Raw genomic sequence first — 19,409 nt, 5'->3', positions numbered from 1 at the left:
ACCGGTGCTCACATCAGAGCCAGCTCTCCCACCAAAGGCACTGGGCACACACAGACCGCATAGGGACACTCCCACACAAGGACACCCCTTCCAGACCAGGATAGGTGACTGCTTCACCTAATCTCATAGATACAGAGGAAGTTAAGCAAAATTAAAAGACAGAGTAACTGGTCTCAATTGAAAGAGCAAGAGAAAACCCCTGAAAAAACAGCTAATGAAACAAATAAACAATGTACCAAAGAATTCAAAGCGTTAGTAATAAGAATGTTAACTGAACTTGGGAGAATCAACTATACTTTAATTTAAATATATTTATATTAATATATTTATATATAGATACAAATTTCACATCAAAATAAGGAACATCTTAGAATTCTGCCTACCCTACTCAGGATCAATCTGTTCTTCTCATGGTCCATGCATGCATGACTCCAAGAACTTGGGCCATCAGGTTACAAAAATGGACATGGTTTACGCCCTAAGACACATGAGGTCATGGGACGATGGTCCAGAATGCTTTCTTAATCTGAAACTACCTTACATAAGGCTACTTTGCTGTGCACGATGCTGCATTTTCCACATCAGACGATGGCTGTGCCATGTTTGTACCCAGGCCTTCGAGGCTGCTGTCCGTGGTGTTGACTTGGTCCAGCCCTCTGTTTACGCTACTGTCCATGGTTCTGCTTTTGTTTTTCTGCACAGCATAATGATATTTTTAAAAAAACAGACTTTGTTCTTTTAGAATAGTTTTAGGTTAACAGATAAATTGAGCAGGAAATACAGAGAGTTCCCTATACTCCAGTGCACCCCACATACACCCACAGTCTCACCTATTATTAATATGTTGAATCAGTGTGCTCTATTTGTTATAAATGATGAACCAATATTAATATATTATTAACTGAAGTCTATAGTTAACATTATGGTGTTACAGTAGTTACTTTATGTGTACAACTCTATGAGTTTTGACAAATGCACAATGTCATTTGCATCCAGAGGCCCCCAGGCTACTGTCCATGGAACTGCCTTGGTCAGATATGCTGTTTAAGCTGCAGACCATGTAGCCACAAATTCAGCATCATACAGTATAATTTTACTGCCCTGATGATCCCCTGTACTTCACCTATTCATTCCTCACCCCTCCCCTGCAAGTCCCTGGCTACCAATGATCTTTTTTCTGTCTGTATAGAGGTGCCTTTCTGAAAATCATATAGTTGGAATCACACAGCATGTAGCCTTCTCCAATTGGCTTCTTTTACTTAGCAATATGCATTTAAGATTCCTCCATGTGTTTTTGTTGCTTGATAGCTTATTTATTTTTTATTAACTTCTTTTTTAACAGCTTTATGGAGGTATAATTGATATATAAAATACCTGCATGTGTTTAATGTATACATGAGTTTGGACACATGCATACATCTATGAAACCATCACTACAATCAAGGTAACAGACATATCCATTACCTCTAAAAGTTTCCTTGTGCCTTTGGGTTTATTGTTTTGGAGGTGTGTGTGTATGTGTGTGTGTGTGTGTGTGTGTGTGTAGAACACTTAACATGAGATCTTCTCTCTAAAAATGTTGAGGTGCACAGTGCAGTGTTGTTACCTCAGGTACTATATCATATAGCAGATCCTAGAACTTAACTCATTTTGCATTTCTGAAACTTTATACCCATTGAACAGCAAAGGAATCAAAGAATATCACCACAAAAAAAAAATCAATGAAACACAGGGACTTCCCTGGCAGTCCAGTGGTTAAGACTCCCTGCTTCCAGTGCAGGGGGCGCAGGTTCAATCCCTGGTCAGGGAACTAAGATCCTGCATGCAGTGTGATGCAGCCCAAAAAAAAAAAAAATCAATGAAACACAAAGTAAGGGAACAAGAAAGAAAAAGAGGAACAAAATAACTACAAGGCAGAGAGAAAACTATTAACAAAATGGTGATAGTAGGCATTTCCCTACCAATAATTACTTTAAAAGTAAATGGTTAAATTATCCAGTCAAAAGATATAGGGTGGCTGAATGGAGGAAAAACAAGACCCAACTATGTGCTGTCCACAAGAGATTCACTTTAGATTTAAACACACACATGGGCTGAAAGTGAAGGGATGGAAAACAGTATTCCGTGAAAATGGTAAACAAAAGAAAGCTGGGACGGGCACATTTAGACAAAACAGACTTTAAAGTCAAAAACAGTCACAGAGACTAGGAAGGACATTATACAATGATGAAAGGATCGATTCAACAGAAACAGATAGCTCATTTCTCTTTATTGCAAAATACTATCCCATTGTCTGGATGTACCACACTATTAATCCAACTCACCTACTGAGGGACATCTTGGTTGCTTCCAAGTTTGGGCAATTATGAATACAGCATCTATAAACATTTATCAACTATAAACATCTGTGTGCAGGTTTTGAGGAGGACATAAGTTTTCAGCTCATTTGGATAAATATCTAGCAGTGCAGTTGTTGGTTTGTATGGTAAGATTATGTGTAGATTTTTAAGAAACTGCCAAACTGGCTTCCAAACTGGCTGCGCCATGTTGCACTCCACCAAGAGTGGGTGAGAGTTCCCGTGGCTCCACCTCCTCTCCAGCGTTTGGAATGTTGCGCTCCACCAGGAGTGGGTGAGAGTTCCCGCGGCTCCACCTCCTCTCCAGCGTTTGGAATGTTGCACTCCCACCAAGAGTGGGTGAGAGTTCCCGCGGCTCCACCTCCTCTCCAGCCTTTGGAATGTTGCGCTCCACCAAGAGTGGGTGAGAGTTCCCGCGGCTCCACCTCCTCTCCAGCGTTTGGAATGTTGCGCTCCACCAAGCGTGGGTGAGAGTTCCCGCGGCTCCACCTCCTCTCCAACGTTTGGAATTGTCAGGATGTTTGTTCCTTGTTTCCAGATTTTCACCATTTTAAAGATGTGTAGTGGTATGTCACTGCTGTTTAAATTTGCAGTCTCTAATGACATGTGATATGGAGCATCTTGTCATGTACTTATCTGTGTCTGTAGTCTTCTGTGGTGAGAGGTCTGCTCAGATCTTTTGCTCATTTTTAAATTGGGTTGTTTGTTTCCTTACTGTTGGATTTTAACAGTGCTCTGCACATTTTGGACACAAGTCCTTTATCAGCTACGTGTTTTGCATGTTTCTAGACATCTGTGGCTTGTATTTTCATTCTCTTGACAGTGTCTTTCACAGGCAGACATTTTTCATTTTAAGTAAGTTCAGCTAATGAACTTTTCTTTTTCATGAAGTGTGCTTTTGGTGTTGTATCTAAAATCTCATTGCCAACACCATGATCACCTAGATTTTCTGCTATTTTCTAGAAGTTCCATAGTTTTATGTTTTATATTTAGGTCAAAGAGTTAATTTTGTGACTGCTGTTAAGTTTACACTTAGGTTCATTTTGTGCATGTGGACATCCAGATGTTTCAGCACCATCTGTTGAAAAGACTACCCCTTCTCCATCAAATTACCTTTGCTCCAGTCCAGCACTTGGAGGTGGACCTGGGTGGGGAGAGGTCACCCCTTACGTGAGCTCCTTAGGTGATTCTAGAATGTTCTGTCGCTGAGGGGGACGTGCAATCAGATGGCTTAAGCTATGCGAAGAAAAATTATTTCTAACAGAATTCTGCACCCAAACTGATAATAAAATGTAAGGGTAGAATAAAGACATTGTCAGACATGTGGGATCTCAAAAACCTTTCCCTCCAGACATCCTCTCTCAGCAAGCCAAAGCAGACGACCCTCAGATCTGAACTCTCCACGTCAGCTCCCCTGGGTCTCCAGCCTGAGGGCCGCCCTGCACATTGTGGATTATCATCGTGTGAGCCACTGCCTTATAATAAATCTTCTAGATACAGATGAGACAGAGACAGATACAGATATAGGTACAGACATAGGTACATCCTATTGATTCTGTTTCCCTGGAGACTAATATATCCTGAGACACAATGGAGTTTTCTCCTAACCCAAAGGAACCAACTGACTCCAGAGAGGATGGGAGGGCAGGTCCAATGCACTTAGCAGCAGTCCTGAAGAGGGGGTCAAAGTTGCACTGGAAAGCCAGATCGAGAGCCCAGCACCAATGCCTGATTAAGTCTAAAGGCCATGTTTCCATACGTACAATGTAAAAATGCTAAGTTTTAAGCATTGGGTCCGTTCTGTTCCCTGGGCGGCATTTTTCTTTCTAAATGGTGCGTAAAGTAATAGAGCACCGTGCAAGGCACTGCATCTTGGATATGAAGGACGATGGGTGTCACAAACCTGCTGAAAAGTGGGGCGGGCACTTGTAATCTGCACTGGGTGCCCACCAGGCACATGAGCTTCTCGAGAAGGTGGCCTCCATGTGGTCCTGCTATGGGCAGCCGGAGCCCTTCTCCACCTTTAGAGACAAAATGTAGAGACTTCCCCTAGGAAAGAATACTGTGTTACCGGGGCTCTTGCACTTGGCTTGGCTGTGAAGGTGAGTCCCGCCGTCGGGAGGAATGTGGCAACTTTCCACGCTTGAGGCAGAGGAAGGGGACCAATCAACGCCCCACGCCCACGCCCAGCCACAAAGGTCACAGCCAAGGGGCTGCGTTCTCCTCCTGGTCACCGCTGGTCCTGCACCGCAATACGTGTCACTGTCTTCACGGCAGCTGCGCCGTCTTGGGGAAGGGCTCACAAATCACGGAGCCACTGTCCTAACAACAGTGCCACGCCTGACAAATTCCAGCTCAGTTAGCTGGGCGGGCGCCTCCACCAGGTGATGGCGAGTGCTCTGAAGTCAGGCAGAAGTCACTAGACAACAAACCTCAGCGTGCAGAGCCGTCTGTGAGCCCCCGGGGAGGGGTTAACCCACATTCTCTCCCGGAACCTCCCCCGGCCACTGCTCCTTCAGTCCTCGGGAGCCCCTCCCACTCCCACACCTTCCTTCCCAGTGAGCTGCGGGCCCCCTCTGCACCAGGAGAGAGCCCCCACCCCCAGGAAGCCGGGGGAGCAAGACCCAGGCAGCAGCATCTGGCCAATCTTTGGCCGATTCCACCTGCAGCTGCTGCCGCTGGGCACGCAAGAACACAAGGGCTCCGAGTCTCCTTCTGTAAATGCGCAACCGCCCTGCTTGCGCCTGCACGTCTACGGGTCCCACCGCGGACTCAGCAGCCTCGCTGCTCCAGGACAGAGCCCACCCACCGTGCGGCTGCCACTCCCACCAAGCAGCCTGCTTGCGTGTCCTGGCGGGTCTCAGCCCAGGGTGGACTCTGCCGCGGGGGCCGCTGCCCCATCGTGGGAGGCGGGGTGCAGCGGGGGTCGGGGAACCAGGCCTAACTCTGCTTCCGCCGCATCCACGTGACGGGCGGAGGGGCCGGCCCAAGGGGGTGCTAACGGCACCCTGGTCGTCAAACTCTACAGGGATGGGGCGGGGACGGGGTTTTCTGATTCTCAAGACTCTGGGTGCAGCCCAGCGGGAGCCCCAGGAGCCGGCGCCCACCCACGCTTAGTGGATTGAGAGCAGTCGAGAAGAACGCAGTGGGGGGAGTGCTTGCTGACACGGGTGTGGGCCGAATGTGGGGAGCCCCAGATGTGCTCCTCTGAGGTAAGAATTATTCTGAGCCATGGGCAAGTTAAAAAACAAACACAAGAAAAACCCTCGCCTCCCACCTTCCACCGGGAAGGGCAGAGCGATTCCTCAGGGCGCAGCAGGCCCTTATCAGCCCGTCACCACTGGAGGGTGTTCAGGTTAAGCCCGACTCATGCCTCCCCACACCCGCATCTGCCTTCCCACGTACCCGGGCCCAGGAGCTCAAAGTCCCCTTCCTCTGTCTTGTCACTTGTTTAGAACAGCGCCAACCTTCCTGCCGGGACATACCCTGAGCTCCGTGTGTGCGCGCGTGCGCGTTCTTAAACTTCTGGCCGCTCCCTCTGGGTGACCTGTCAGGTCACGATGGTCCAATGCCTATTAGAAGGAAAGAGAAAGTACTTTAGGAAGCCAGTCAGCCATGAAAAGGTCAAGGAAGTGACCCAAGAGAAAGAAGAAAATGCAGCTCTTCATGATGCCTTGTGGAGGTGTTTAGAAAGTTTACTAACAGAGGCCCCTTCACTCCTGAGGGGCAATCCCTGCTGGGACAACATTTCATCAGCCAGCCTGCCCCTGATATTAGGCAAAACCCCAAAAGTCACAGTTAGGCCCACAAACCCCTATGCACCAGCTCGCAGAGGTGGTCTTGCGGGTATTTAATAATCAAGATCAACCGGAGGGGGGAGAAAGAACTCAGCATGAGTAGAGGCATGTCAGAGCTCAAGCTCAGCTGATAGCCCAGCTGTCAGCCACGTTTTGCAACCTCGGGAGAACCCAAAGGACACAAGAAAGTTCAACCATCAGTCCGGAAATAAGATCAGAAAAGGGGAATGCTTCAAATGCAAGCCGACTGGCCATTGGGCCCATGAATGCCAGAAGGAGCCCCCCAGGCCATGCCCAGTCTGCAAGCAGACGGGTCATCAGAGTGGGACTGCCCTCGGTCCCGAAGGGGAAGGGGGGTTCCTGCTCCTGGGACTGCCATGCTGGACGACTGAGTCAGCCCGGGGATTCTGGCAGCTCCCCCCAACGAGATGTCCATCTCCATCAAGGGGCCCTGGGCGTCCTTGACGTGGCAGGTAGGAAGATTGACTTTTTAGTCCATACGGGAGCCTCTTACTCTGTCCTGATTTCTCACGCTGGCCTCTTTCCTCTAAAAGCTGCACTGTAACTGGTGTCGACGGAAAGCCCCTCACCCGTTACTTCACTGGGCCTCTCGTTTGCCGGCTTCAACAGCCTTTGAGCTCGCATGCCTTTCTGGTTGTCCCCGAAAGCCCCAGCCCACTGCTGGGGAGAGATCTTCTGGGATTCCTTGGGGCCATATTATGATTAGGAGACCCTGAGCAACCCCTTATTTTGACCCTAACTGAGGCTAATGAAAAGAGGGAGCTAGATCCTATCCCTAACCACATCTCTGCAGATACAGTGACCCCTGAGAAGGCCATCAACGTGCTAGCTGCTGCCCAAGGGGGAATGTGCGCCATGTTAAAAAACAACGCTGGTTTTGGGTAAACCAAACAGGTCGAGTCCAAAAAGGTACTCAGGGCTTCTTATCTGAAGCCTCTCAACTCAGGGAGCAGGCAACCCAGGGGTGGCTCTCACCTGGTCCTTGTTCTCTCGGTTCCTTCCACTCATAGGACCTTGAACCTCTATCTTTCCTCTTCTCCTCTTTGGCCCATGTCTGTTTATCCTCTTAGAAAGATTTGTCTCCTCTAGATTATGGCAATTCCATGTGAGATGATGGGATGCAGGGATTCCAGCCACTCCCTGAAACAGATCCTGTCAGGGTGGCAGCAGAACTCACCCTGGGGCCCCTTAACAAGGCAGGGCGAGAGTTCTGTAGCCCCAGTTAGGTAGGGTCCATGAGCCCAATACCAGCCCGAAGAAGCTACAGAAGAGGGGCCATCGCCCTACATCCTGCCAATAAAGACTTCTTGGGTCCACATATCTCAGGGGCGATTTGAGGTAGGAGATAGATGGGCCCAGCACAGGAATCAGTTCAACCTCTGTCTCCTAACTTTTCCTAGTAAAATTCATTAAAGAATCCCTTGCCACCTGAGCATACCTTGGGGAGGTGCCTGTGGTACCTGGGGAGCAGGAGGTTCCCCACCCCGAGGACGTGGACAAGGGGCCAGAGGGAAGGGGGCAGAGGGCCGTTCTGGGCCCTGAGGACCCAAGTGTCCAGCCAGGCTCCGCCTCAAGAGTCCTTCAATGCCCACTGAGACCCTGGTTCAGGCTCCACCACGCCTGCGCCACTGGCCTCCAGCCCAGACTCACCACCCCTCCCCACATGAAGGTAAAGGCAACAATCCCTATCCCCGTGGGCAAACCCTGAGGGGCTCATTCAGTGGTCAGTGCAGGAGGCCGCAGGAACACAGCTGCACAAGCACCAGGGTGGAGGCTGGCATCAGCCTCCTGGGGCCCCAGTCACCACCCAGCTGTCCACCCACTGAGCTCACGCAGACAGGCCAGTCCTCAGGCCCCATCCCACCAGCCTGCCCGGACGTCCCAATGAACAAGCGATAGCTGTCTGGGGCTGGCCGCCACCGTCCTCAAGAAGAAAGCTGGGAGCCGCGCAGGCAGGAGCCACAGGCACCAGGGAGAGGGCCGGCTGGCCAAGCACAGTGGTGGGCATGGGCTGAGCCTCCTCCTGAGGGTAAAGAGCTGGAGAAGCCCGCCCACAAGGGGCTCTGAAGTCCCATGGAAACAGGGCAGAGCACATGAGCACATGTGACACAGGGCAGGACTCCTTCATATACAAAGAGCACTCGGCAACCAATGACAAGAAAGAAATGTGAGCAGTGGGTCCTGCACTGTAAGGAAAAACCGGGTGGCCAATAACAGGAAGAAAAGGTTTCAATTATTAGGAAAGGTAAAATAAGGAGGAAACTAGGGGCGGTGAGTGAACCTCTTGGCCTCTTTGAGGACCTGTGAGCAGTTAAGACCATTCTTCAGGGCCCGGTGGCCTCCTTCCCAGCATACGAGTGCCCAGACTCTGTTGACAGGAGAGTCCACTTGTGGCGAAGGCCCTTCTGAGAGCCGCTATCTGCGCTGGGAGACCAGGCATCCCACGGACTCCGACACGGACCATGCAGCCTGCTGGGGTCGGGCATAGAAAACCCAGGATTGGGCAACTCTGAGGCTTGTCCAGAGAGCCCGAGTATTTGGTTCCAATAGAACATGAGAGGGGCAGTAGAGCACTTCACACAAGGTCAAGGGCGCAGCCCTGATCTGCTCTGCCCCCTCACACCGACACTCCCTGGGGATCTGCTCCAGAGGCGGGCAGGATGTCCTGGGGATCTGTGCTGGGGGAGGTGGCAGTAGTGCCCATCAGAGTTCAGAGGCCCAGAGGGCTCAGGCGAGGGGCCTATTACCCAGGGTTCTGTGGGCCAAGCAGGCATATTCCCTCAGGAGGGTGGAGCCGTGATGGCCGGGTTTCCCACTCTGTCCCCTGGGTCCCTGGGCCCCACTCACCACACCACAAACACCAAAATAATGCATCTCTGCGGCATCTGGACTTCCCCAGGCCCTCTGAGACAGAAAACACCCAAAAGAAAAGGGAACTTCAGGAAGCAAGCCATGCCGCTAGGTTTCAGTCCTGTTCTTAGTATTTGCAGGGTTGTGGACAAGGAGTTCACACTTCCAGGACCTGGTTACCAGTCCTAGGAAGCAGGGCTGCAGACACAGAGCACAGCCCTGAAGAGCCACATGTGCCTGGGGCCAGAGCAGGGAGGGGGCGTGGAGCCCTGGGCTGCAGGGGAGCGAGGCCAGCACCCCAAGCCTTGGTGAGTGGGGTCTGAGAGGACCAGGGCAGGCAGTGGAATGGAGCCACAGAGGGAAGACTGGCCTCGGGGACCCACAGAGTGGCGGGAGCAGCCCAGCGGGCACGGGGAAGGCGGGCCGCCCAGGGCTCACATGCTGCCCAGGGCAGGGACTAGGGAGCCCAGGCAGGGGCGTGTCCACACCAACAGGGCTGGAAACCCAGGGGCGGCAGAGCTCGGTGGGGCTGCTTGGCCTTCGAGGTCCGTGATGGGCTGGGGGACGGGAGCCTCAGGGCTTCGCTCAGCCAGATGTGCTGCAGGCACAGGGCTGGGCTGGGGCTGAGGACGAGGCCAGGATGGACAGGTGGGTCTGAGCGAGGACAGAGGGAGGATGCTGGCTAGCACAGGGGAAGGAAAGTCCCCCCCCCCATGGCGGGGGGCTGAGGGTCCGGTCCAGGACAGTGGGGCCGGCTTGAGTCCCAGGGCAGTGGCAGGCGGGGTGGCGGTGGGCTCTGGGCTGGGGCCGGGGCCCAGGACAGCGGGAGCGCCGGGAGCACAGCAGGCAGGGCTGGCCTGGGCTCCTGTGTGCCCCGAGCTGGCCGCACAGGGGAGGGGCTGAGCACGCAGCTGAACAGGCTACACAAGGGGCGGGGGGAGCCAGGGCCTGAGGGCCGGGAGCAGGGAGGCAGAGGGCAGGTGACCCAGCAACTGGAGGGAGAAGCGACCAGAGCAGGATGCCGGGGTGGTGGGAGAAAGAGGGTGAAGCTCGGAAGGCCAGGAGCTCCTCTGAGAGGGGCCCACGGTGCGACAGGGGCTCTGCCAGGGGAGAGGGGTCGGAGACAGGGTGGGCACCTAGCGACTCCAGGGAACAGAGCTCAGCCCCGGGAACGAAAGGAGGCAGGAGGGAAGCTGCACTAGGGTGAGGGCTCGGGGGTGGGCCAGAGGGGCAGGGGTGCTGAGGGCCAGAGCTCCAGGGACAAGTGGCGGGGAGGCAGCAGGTGAGCAGGGGGCTGGGAGGGCAGGGGGCTGCCTCGGAGCTTTGGGGGAGAAGGTAGAGCTAGTGTAGGTGAGCCTCGGGCTGAGAAGGCAGGGGGCTGCCTGGGAGCTTTGGGGGAGAAGGTAGAGCTAGTGTAGGTGAACCTGGGGCAGGGAGGGCAGGGGGCTGCCTGGAGCTTTAGTGGAGCAGGTAGAGCTAGTGTAGGTGAACCTGGGCCTGGGAGGGCAGGGGGCTGCCTGGGAACTTTAGTGGAGCAGGTAGAGCTAGTGTAGGTGAACCTGGGACTGGGAAGGCAGGGGGCTGCCTGGGAGCTTTGGGGGAGCAGGTAGAGCTAGTGTAGGTGAACCTGGGCCTGGGAGGGCAGGGGGCTGCCTGGGAGCTTTAGTGGAGCAGGTAGAGCTAGTGTAGGTGAACCTGGGGCTGGGAGGGCAGGGGGCTGCCTGGGAGCTTTGGGGGAGCAGGTAGAGCTAGTGTAGGTGACCTGGGGCTGGGAGAGCAGGCGGCTGCCGGGGAGCTTTGGGGGAGCAGGTAGACCTAGTGTAGGTGACCTGGGGCTAGGACGGCAGGGGGCTGCCTGGGAGCTTTGGGGCAGCAGGTAGAGCTAGTGTAGGTGAACCTGGGGCTGGGAGGGCAGGAGGCTGCCCGGGAGCTTTGGGGGAGCAGGTAGAGCTAGTATAAGTGAACCTGCGTCTGGGAGGGCAGGGGGCTGCCTGGGAGCTTTGGGGGAGCAGGTAGAGCTAGTGTAGGTGACCTGGGGCTGGGAGAGCAGGGGGCTGCCGGGGAGCTTTGGGGGAGCAGGTAGAGCTAGTGTAGGTGAACCTGGGGCCTGGAGGGCAGGGGGCTGCCCGGGAGCTTTGGAGGAGCAGGTAGAGGTAGTGTATGACCTGGGGCTGGGAGGGCAGGGGGCTGCCCGGGAGCTTTGGGGGAGCAGGTAGAGCTAGTATAGGTGAACCTGCGTCTGGGAGGGCAGGAGGCTGCCTGGGAGCTTTGGGGGAGCAGGTAGAGCTAGTGTAGGTGACCTGGGGCTGGGAGAGCAGGGGGCTGCCAGGGAGCTTTGGGGGAGCAGGTAGACCTAGTGTAGGTGACCTGGGGCTAGGACGGCAGGGGGCTGCCTGGGAGCTTTGGGGGAGCAGGTAGAGCTAGTGTAGGTGAACCTGGGGCTGGGAGGGCAGGGGACTGCCTGGGAGATTTGGGGGGGCAGGTAAAGCTAGTGTAGGTGAACCTGGGGCTGGGAGGGCAGGGGGCTGCCCGGGAGCTTTGGGGGAGCAGGTAGAGCTAGTGTAGGTGACCTGGGGCTGGGAGGGCAGGGGGCTGCCCGGGAGCTTTGGGGGAGCAGGTAGAGCTAGTATAGGTGAACCTGCGTCTGGGAGAGCAGGGGGCTGCCTGGGAGCTTTGGGGGAGCAGGTAGAGCTAGTGTAGGTGACCTGGGGCTGGGAGAGCAGGGGGCTGCCGGGGAGCTTTGGGGGAGCAGGTAGAGCTAGTGTAGGTGAGCCTGGGGCTGGGAGGGCAGGAGCCTGCCTGTGAGCTTTTGGGGAGCAGGTATAGCTAATGTAGCTGAGTCTGGGGCTGGGAGGGCAGGGGCCTGCCTGTGAGCTTTTGGGGAGCAGGTATAGCTAGTGTAGCTGAGCCTGGGGCTAGGAGGGCAGGGGGCTGCCCTGGAATTTTTGGGGAGCAGGTAGAGCTTCTGCAGGTGAGCACGGGGCTGGGAGGGTAGGGGGCTTCCTAGTAGCATTGGGAGAGCTGTTAGAGCTAATACACGTGAGCCTGGGGCTGGGAGGGCAGGGGGCTGCCTGGGAGCTTTGGGGGAGAAGGTAGAGCTAGTGTAGGTGAGCCTAAGGCAGGGAGGGCAGGGGGCTGCCTGGGATCTCTAGTGGAGCAGGTAGAGCTAGTGTAGGTGAATCTGGGCCTGGGAGGGCAGGGGGCTGCCTGGGAGCTTTAGTGGAGCAGGTAGAGCTAGTGTAGGTGAACCTGGGCCTGGGAGGGCAGGGGGCTGCCTGGGAGCTTTAGTGGAGCAGGTAGAGCTAGTGTAGGTGAACCTGGGCCTGGGAGGGCAGGGGACTGCCTGGGAGCTTTAGTGGAGCAGGTAGAGCTAGTGTAGGTGAACCTGGGCCTGGGAGGGCAGGGGGCTGCCGGGCAGCTTTGGGGGAGCAAGTAGAGCTAGTGTAAGTGACCTGGGGCTAGGACGGCAGGGGGCTGCCTGGGAGCTTTGGGGGAGCAGGTAGAGCTAGTGTAGGTGAGCCTGGGGCTGGGAGGGCAGGGGCCTGCCTGGGAGCTTTGGAGGAGCAGGTAGAGCTAGTGCAGGTGAGCCTGGGGCTGGGAGGACAGGGGGCTGCCCTGGAACTTTTGGGGAGCAGGTAGAGCTTCTGCAGGTGAGCACGGGGCTGGGAGGGTAGGGGGCTTCCTAGTAGCATTGGGAGAGCTGTTAGAGCTAATACACGTGAGCCTGGGGCTGGGAGGGCAGGGGGCTGCCCTGGAGCTTTGGCGGAACAGGTAGAGCTTCTGCAGGTGAGCACGGGGCTGGGAGGGCAGGGGGCTGCCTGGGAGCTTTGGGGGAGCAGGGAGAGCTAATGTAGATGAGCCTGGGGCTGGGAGGGTAGGAGGCTGCCTGAGAGCTTTGGGGGAGCAGGTAGAGCTACTGTAGCTGAGCCTGGGGCTGAGAGGGCAGGGGCCTGCCTGGGAGCTTTGGGGGAGCACGTAGAGCTAGTGTAGGTGAGCCTGGGGCTGGAAGGGCAGGGGGCTGCCTGGGAGCTCTGGAGGAGCAGGTAGAGCTAGTGTGGGTGAGCCTGGGCCTGGGATGGCAGGGCGCTGCCTGGGAGCTTTGGAGGAGCAGGTAGAGCTATTGCAGGTGAGCCTGGGGCTGGGAGTGCAGGGGGCTGCCCTGGAGCTTTTGGGGGAGCAGGTAGAGCTTCTGCAGGTGAACACGGGGCTGGGAGTGTAGGGGGCTTCCCAGGAGCCTTGGTGGAGCAGGTAGCGCTAATGCAGGTGAGCCTGGGTCTGGGAGGGCAGGGGCCTGCCCATGAGTTTTGGGGGAGCAGGGAGAGCTTCTGCAGGTGAGCCCGGATCCGGGATGGCAGGGGGCTGCCTGGGATCTTTGGGGGAGCAGGTAGAGCTAGCGTAGCTGAGCCTGGGACTGGGTGGGCAGGGGGCTGCCTGGGAGCATGAGGGAGCAGGTAGAGTTTCTGCAGCTGAGCATGGTGGGTGGAAGGGTAAGGGGCTGCCCCAGGAGCTTTGGGGTAGCAGGTACGCCTTGTGCAGGTGAACAGGAGCCTGGGAGGGGATGGGACTGCCCTGGGAGCTTTGGGGAGCAGGGAGAGCTTGTGCAGGTGAGCAGGGGTTTGGGAGGACAGGGACCTGCCCAGGACCTCAGCAGACCAGGTACTGGGGTGAGCAGGTGAGTAGGCAAGTGTCATAGGGTGCAGGGACCGTTGGTGCTGTGGGTCCAGCGCTCCAGGGACAGTAGGCAGTCTGACGCCAGCTGAGCAGATGACTTGAGGATACAGCATCCCTGAGCTGAGCCCAGAGACCTGAGCCTAGGGGGCTGGGAGGGCAGGACGCAGGGCAGCTGGCAGTGGGGGCAGAGCAGGGAGTCCTACAGGAGAGCGGGCTGGGGGCCCCCCTGGGGTGTGCGGAGGGCCCAGGGCAGGAGAGAAGGGGCACAAGGGCAGGGACGACTCAGGCCTGAGACGGTGAACCGGAGCTCAGATGGGCAGAGGCTAGACACTCGATGGACAGGAAGCCCGGGCTCAGCTGAGGGGCCAGGATGAGGGGTGGAGGCAGGTGAGGGAGCATCTAGATGAGGGGAACCTGAGTGCCCTGAGAAAGGAGAGCAGCCTTTCCGCTGGGGCTCAGGGGGCTGGTAAGGCCGGGCGCAGGGGGCTACCCCAAGAATTCAGGGGAGCAGGCGGGGTTGTGCAGGGCAGCAGGGGGCTGCGAGGGCAGGGGCTGCCCCAGGTGTGCCAGAGTCAGAGGAAGAAAGGCGGAGGAAAAGGGAGCCCTGATCTGCTGGGAGGGGCTTTGTGGATGGCAAGGCCGGGTGGAGAGGGAACCTGGGAGTGCAGGTCTCTGGGGCTGAAGGGGCACGGGCGACCCTGAGGGGACCCAATGGGCCGCAGTTCTTGTATCCAGGGTCCCAACCCTGTTCCAGGAGACTGTAGGAGCTGGGACAGGAGGGGTGAATGTGCAGAAGCGAGGTGGGGTTGACAGGGCAGTGGACCTGGCAGAGGGGAAACGAGGGGCTCTTTGGGGGCTCAGACGGGTCTGCATACCTGGGCTGCGCAGAGCAGGGTCAGAGGGGACAGGTCCAGCCGGGGAATGGGGCTTGGGGTGCTAGCACCCTGCAGGAGGAGAAGGCCAGGGGCAGTGCAAGGCTCCCAGGGATGCCAATGGGCAGAGCTGATACAGAACACACAGGCCCTGGGTGGCAAAGAGCAGGCCAGGACAAGGGGACAGGAGCAGAGCAGGGCAGTGGGCTCAGGGAGCAGTAGCCACTGGTCAGGGCTCAGACCGAGGGCCTGATCAGGCCAGACACCCACAGGAGGGTAGGGGCCCCGGGGATCTGTTAGACCCTGGGCTCAGTGGTCACCCAGCACTGGCCCCCAGCTATGTCTGGAGCCCACAGCTGCAGACGCAGGGACCTGGGGTGGGAGACAGCCATGCTGGGCCGCTGGTCTTCAGACACGCTGGAAGCACAAGGTCACTGGGCTCAGCAATGGCCCAGGCCTGCACGCCTGATGCCCTGCCTGGACCCTCGCAGGGGTGAGGCCCTGGCAGTCACACGGCCTCCTCTCTCACAGCCTCCGTCACGGCCCCAGCAGTCTACCCTCTGGATCCCAGCTGTGGGAGCACAACCGGCTCCACAGTGGTCGTGGGCTGCCTGGTCTCGAGCTACGTCCCTGAGCCAGTGACCGTGACCTGGAACTCGGGCACCCAATCCAGCAACGTGCACACCTTCCCATCCGTCCGAGGGTCCTCGGGGCTCTACTCTCTCAGCAGCACTGTGACCGTGCCTGCCAGCACCTCGTCTGGCAAGACCTTCACCTGCAACGTAGCCCACCCGGCCAGCAGCACCAAGGTGGACAAGAGCATCGGTGAGAGGACGGGCCGCAGGCAGGGTGTCCACTACGAGACAGGCCCGGGGTCAGCCCTCCCACCTGAATGGACCGCACACCAGGGATGGTGAATCCCGCCCAGGGTGTCACGGGAGGCCTGTCTCTCTCCCTCACCTGAAGGCCTCCCAGGCTCAGGGAGGGGGTCCTCTGGGCATTTCCACCAGATCTAGTGTGGGCACAGGCTGGATGCCTCCCCCAGCCCCTGGGGCCACAGAGGTGGGCACAGGTCTCACCTGCCAAAACCTGTCCCTGCCCTAAGCCCAGCCCTGGGCCGTCCCCAACCCCGGTAACCTCCAGTCTGTTCTCTGCAGAGATCAAGCGAACCACAACTCCCGAATGCCCCCAGTGTCCTGAATGCCTCAAGTGCCCCAAATGTCCACGTAAGTCAGCCAGCCTCATCCTATGCACCTCGCACAGGCGTGGCCTTGGGGCTTGCGGGGGGAGGGATGGGTGCCCAAGAGGAGGTCCACCCAGGGGCTGACTCCCTACCGTGTCTCCCCGACCAGCCCCTGAGCTCCCAGGAGGACCGTCCGTCTTCATCTTCCCCCCGACACCCAGGGACACCCTCACAATATCCCAAACACCCGAGGTCACCTGCGTTGTGGTTGACGTGGGCCACGAGGACCCCGATGTCCAGTTCTCCTGGTACGTGGACGATGCAGAGGTGCACACGGCCAAGACGAAGCCAAGGGAGGAGCAGTTCAACAGCACCTACCGTGTGGTCAGCGCCCTGCCCATCCAGCACCAGGACTGGCTGAAGGGAAAGGAGTTCAAGTGCAAGGTCAACAACAAAGGCCTCCCGGCCCCCATCGTGAGGACCATCTCCAAGGCCAAAGGTGGGTCAGGTGGACGGGCGCAGGAGGGTCCCTGGGGGCCAAGAGCAGTGACCATCGTGCTAACAGCCATACCTCTCCCCACAGGGCAGCCCCGGGAGCCGCAGGTGTACATACTGGCCCCAGCGCGGGAAGAGCTGGCCAAGAGCTCGGTCAGCATAACCTGCATGGTCATCGACTTCTACCCGGCCGACATCGACGTGGAGTGGCAGAGAAACGGGCAGCCGGAGCAAGAGGACAACTATGGCACGACCCCACCCCAGCTGGAGGCCGACGGGTCCTTCTTCCTGTACAGCAAGCTCAGGGTGGACAAGAAGAGCTGGCAGCGGGGAGACACCTACACATGTGTGGTTTTGCACGAGGCTCTACACAATCACAACGCACAGAAGTCCATCACCCAGTCTTCGGGTAAATGAGCCGCACGGTAGTGCTGCCCCAGCGAGCCCTCCCGCCCCGTGGGCTCTCAGGGTCCAGCGAGGACACCTGAGCCCCAGCCCTGTGTACATTCCTCCCGGGCGCCATGAAATAAAGCACCCAGCGCCGCCCTGGGACCCCGCAATGCTGTCATGGTTCTTTCCGAGCAGAGCCCTGGGGCACGCCGGGCCTGCATGGGGCAGGGGCGGACCCAGCTCTGGCTCACAGTTTGTCACCACCAGTGCGGGAGAGCTGACCCCCTTCAGGGCCGGACCCAGAGTGTGCGGGTCTGCGCAGGCCGCTTGGGGGCTGCCCGAGGCCGGGGAGGGCCTCTCCCGGAGGGGACAGCTGCTCCGGCCGCCCTCCACCCGGCAGCTGCTGGGGCTGGAGTGTGTGCCCGGAATGGGAGAAGCCCACCAGAGACCCTCAGGAGAATGAGTACCCACTTCTTCCCGCCCCTGTTCCAGCCCAAGCAGTGGGACACTGGCCGTCCTCGTCCCCACATTCCTGTCCCCGGCTCCAGAGTCCGCGTGCCGGCTCTCTGCCCTCACGGGGGCCACACGCGACCCAGGGTGGGGGGACGGCCCTGCTGCACTGTCGGGCACAGGATATCAGGACCCGCCCCTCAGGCCAGGTGGCTCTGCCCTGCTTGTCCCTGCCAGGGGCAGGCCTGTGCACTCGTGGGGACACTCATCCCTGTGCCCACAAGGGGCAGAGGCAAGCAGCCCTGAGTGCCCAGGGAGGGACCCTCCATACGCACCCACGGACACTGAGCCCAGAGCCATTGAAAACAAGCCCCCCACTGAGCCACACCAGCCGGCACACCACCGCCTTCATCCACGTGCACTCACCTGCCTGCGTACACACGTGTGCAGTGCACCCACCACAACACCCACACGCGTGCACACACGTGGGCCTTGCACACGGGCCCTCCCACAGGGCAGCCGCACAGACGCACACCCGACCACAGAGCTGGGTCTCATGAGCCCTCACCGTAGACCTCAGGCTGGTCCCCACCCTCCAACGCCCATGGGACAGAGACCAGCGCTGTGCTGCCCCTTCCCTGGGCCAGGGACAGCCCACGCGCTCTGCTGACACTCCCGCCCTCCGGGTCTGGCCCCCAGCGGGAGAGGCGGCCGGGGCCTGAGCCACTGTCTTGCGGGGGGTCCGGGCACCCTCCCCGCAAGCACCCCAGCTCAGCGCACAGCACAGGGGAGGGAGCAGGACCCACTGGCCAGGCCGAGACGGGGGCCCAGGCTGGAGGAATGGGGGGCTGGGGCCAGTGCTCAGCGGCTGTCCTCAAGTGCCTCCGGCCCGGCCCACCCGGGGCATCCCGCCACCACCGCGCCCCACTGGGAGCCGCGCTGCGAGGCCCCATGAGCCCAGCCCCGCCCCCGGGGGCAGGCACAGCACTGACCCCACCCTCCCTGTGCAGAGCTGCTGCTAGAGGAGGAGACCTGTGCTGATGCCCAAGACGGGGAGCTGGACGGGCTGTGGACGACCATCTCCATCTTCATCACCCTCTTCCTGCTCAGCGTGTGCTACAGCGCCACCGTGACGCTCTTCAAGGTGGGCGGGCCGACCCCGCGGCGCCCTCGCTGTCCCCACTGTGTCTCCTCCTGGCCCCCGGCCCCTCACTGTCCCTCAAGTCCCCTCACTGTCCCCTCACAGACCCTCACTGTCCTTCACTATCCCTCACTGTCCTTCACTATCCCTCACTGTCCTTCACTATCCCTCACTGTCCCCTCACTGTCCCTCACTGTCCCTCACGGTCCCTCACGGTCCCTCACGGTCCCACACTGTCCCTCACGGTCCCTCACGGTCCCTCACTGTCCCCTCACAGTCCCTCACTGTCCCTCACTGTCCCTCACTGTCCCTCACAGGCCCTCACTGTCCCTCACTGTCCCCTCACAGACCCTCACTGTCCTTCACTATCCCTCACTGTCCTTCACTATCCCTCACTGTCCCCTCACTGTCCCTCACTGTCCCTCACTGTCCCTCACGGTCCCTCACGGTCCCTCACGGTCCCACACTGTCCCTCACGGTCCCTCACGGTCCCTCACTGTCCCTCACAGGCCCTCACTGTCCCTCACTGTCCCCTCACAGTCCCTCACTGTCCCTCACTGTCCCTCACAGGCCCTCACTGTCCCTCACTGTCCCCTCACAGTCCCTCACCATCCTTCACTGCCCCTCACAGGCCCTCACTCTCCCTCACTGTCCCTCACTGTCCCTCACGGGCCCTCACTGTCCCTCAATGTCACCTCACAGTCCCTCACTGTCCCACACTGTCCCTCACAGTCCCTCACTGTCCCTCACGGGCCCTCACTTTTCCTCACTGTCCCTCACGGGCCCTCACTGTCCCTTACGGGCCATCACTGTCCTTCACGGGCCATCACTGTCCCTCACTGTCCCCTCACAATCCCTCACTATCCCTCACAGTCCCTCACTGTCCCCTCACAGTCCCTCACTGTCCCTCACGGGCCCTCACTTTTCCTCACTGTCCCTCACGGGCCCTCACTGTCCCTTACGGGCCATCACTGTCCTTCACGGTCCCTCACTGTCCCTCACTGTCCCCTCACAATCCCTCACTATCCCTCACTGTCCCTCACTATCCCTCACTGTCCCTCACTGTCCCTCACGGGCCCTCACTGTCCCTTACGGGCCATCACTGTCCTTCACGGTCCCTCACTATCCCTCACTGTCCCTCACTGTCCCTCACGGGCCCTCACTGTCCCTCACTGTCTCTCA

General features: G+C 58.3%; 2 gene segments (V, D, J or C); both read left to right on the top strand.

Annotated features, from left to right (window-relative positions):
- Positions 1-19,409, top strand: part of LOC111171129 (immunoglobulin heavy constant epsilon-like) — a 112,984-nt gene that overhangs the window by 40,810 nt on the left and 52,765 nt on the right.
- The window catches only part of LOC111171330 (immunoglobulin heavy constant gamma 2-like), an 83,652-nt gene that overhangs the window by 61,311 nt on the left and 2,932 nt on the right, over positions 1-19,409 (top strand). The window contains 5 exon segments of the C gene segment in view: positions 15,100-15,393; positions 15,726-15,794; positions 15,921-16,250; positions 16,335-16,655; positions 18,097-18,230. Coding sequence covers positions 15,100-15,393; positions 15,726-15,794; positions 15,921-16,250; positions 16,335-16,655; positions 18,097-18,230 — 1,148 coding nt within the window.

This window comes from Delphinapterus leucas, chromosome 2 (assembly GCF_059928025.1).
Source record: "Delphinapterus leucas isolate spDelLeu-1000000601 "Yukka" chromosome 2, BTC_Dleu_Yukka2, whole genome shotgun sequence".
In the NCBI taxonomy this organism is placed as follows: Eukaryota; Metazoa; Chordata; class Mammalia; order Artiodactyla; family Monodontidae; genus Delphinapterus; species Delphinapterus leucas.
This window is presented reverse-complemented; position numbering and strand designations above follow the sequence as displayed.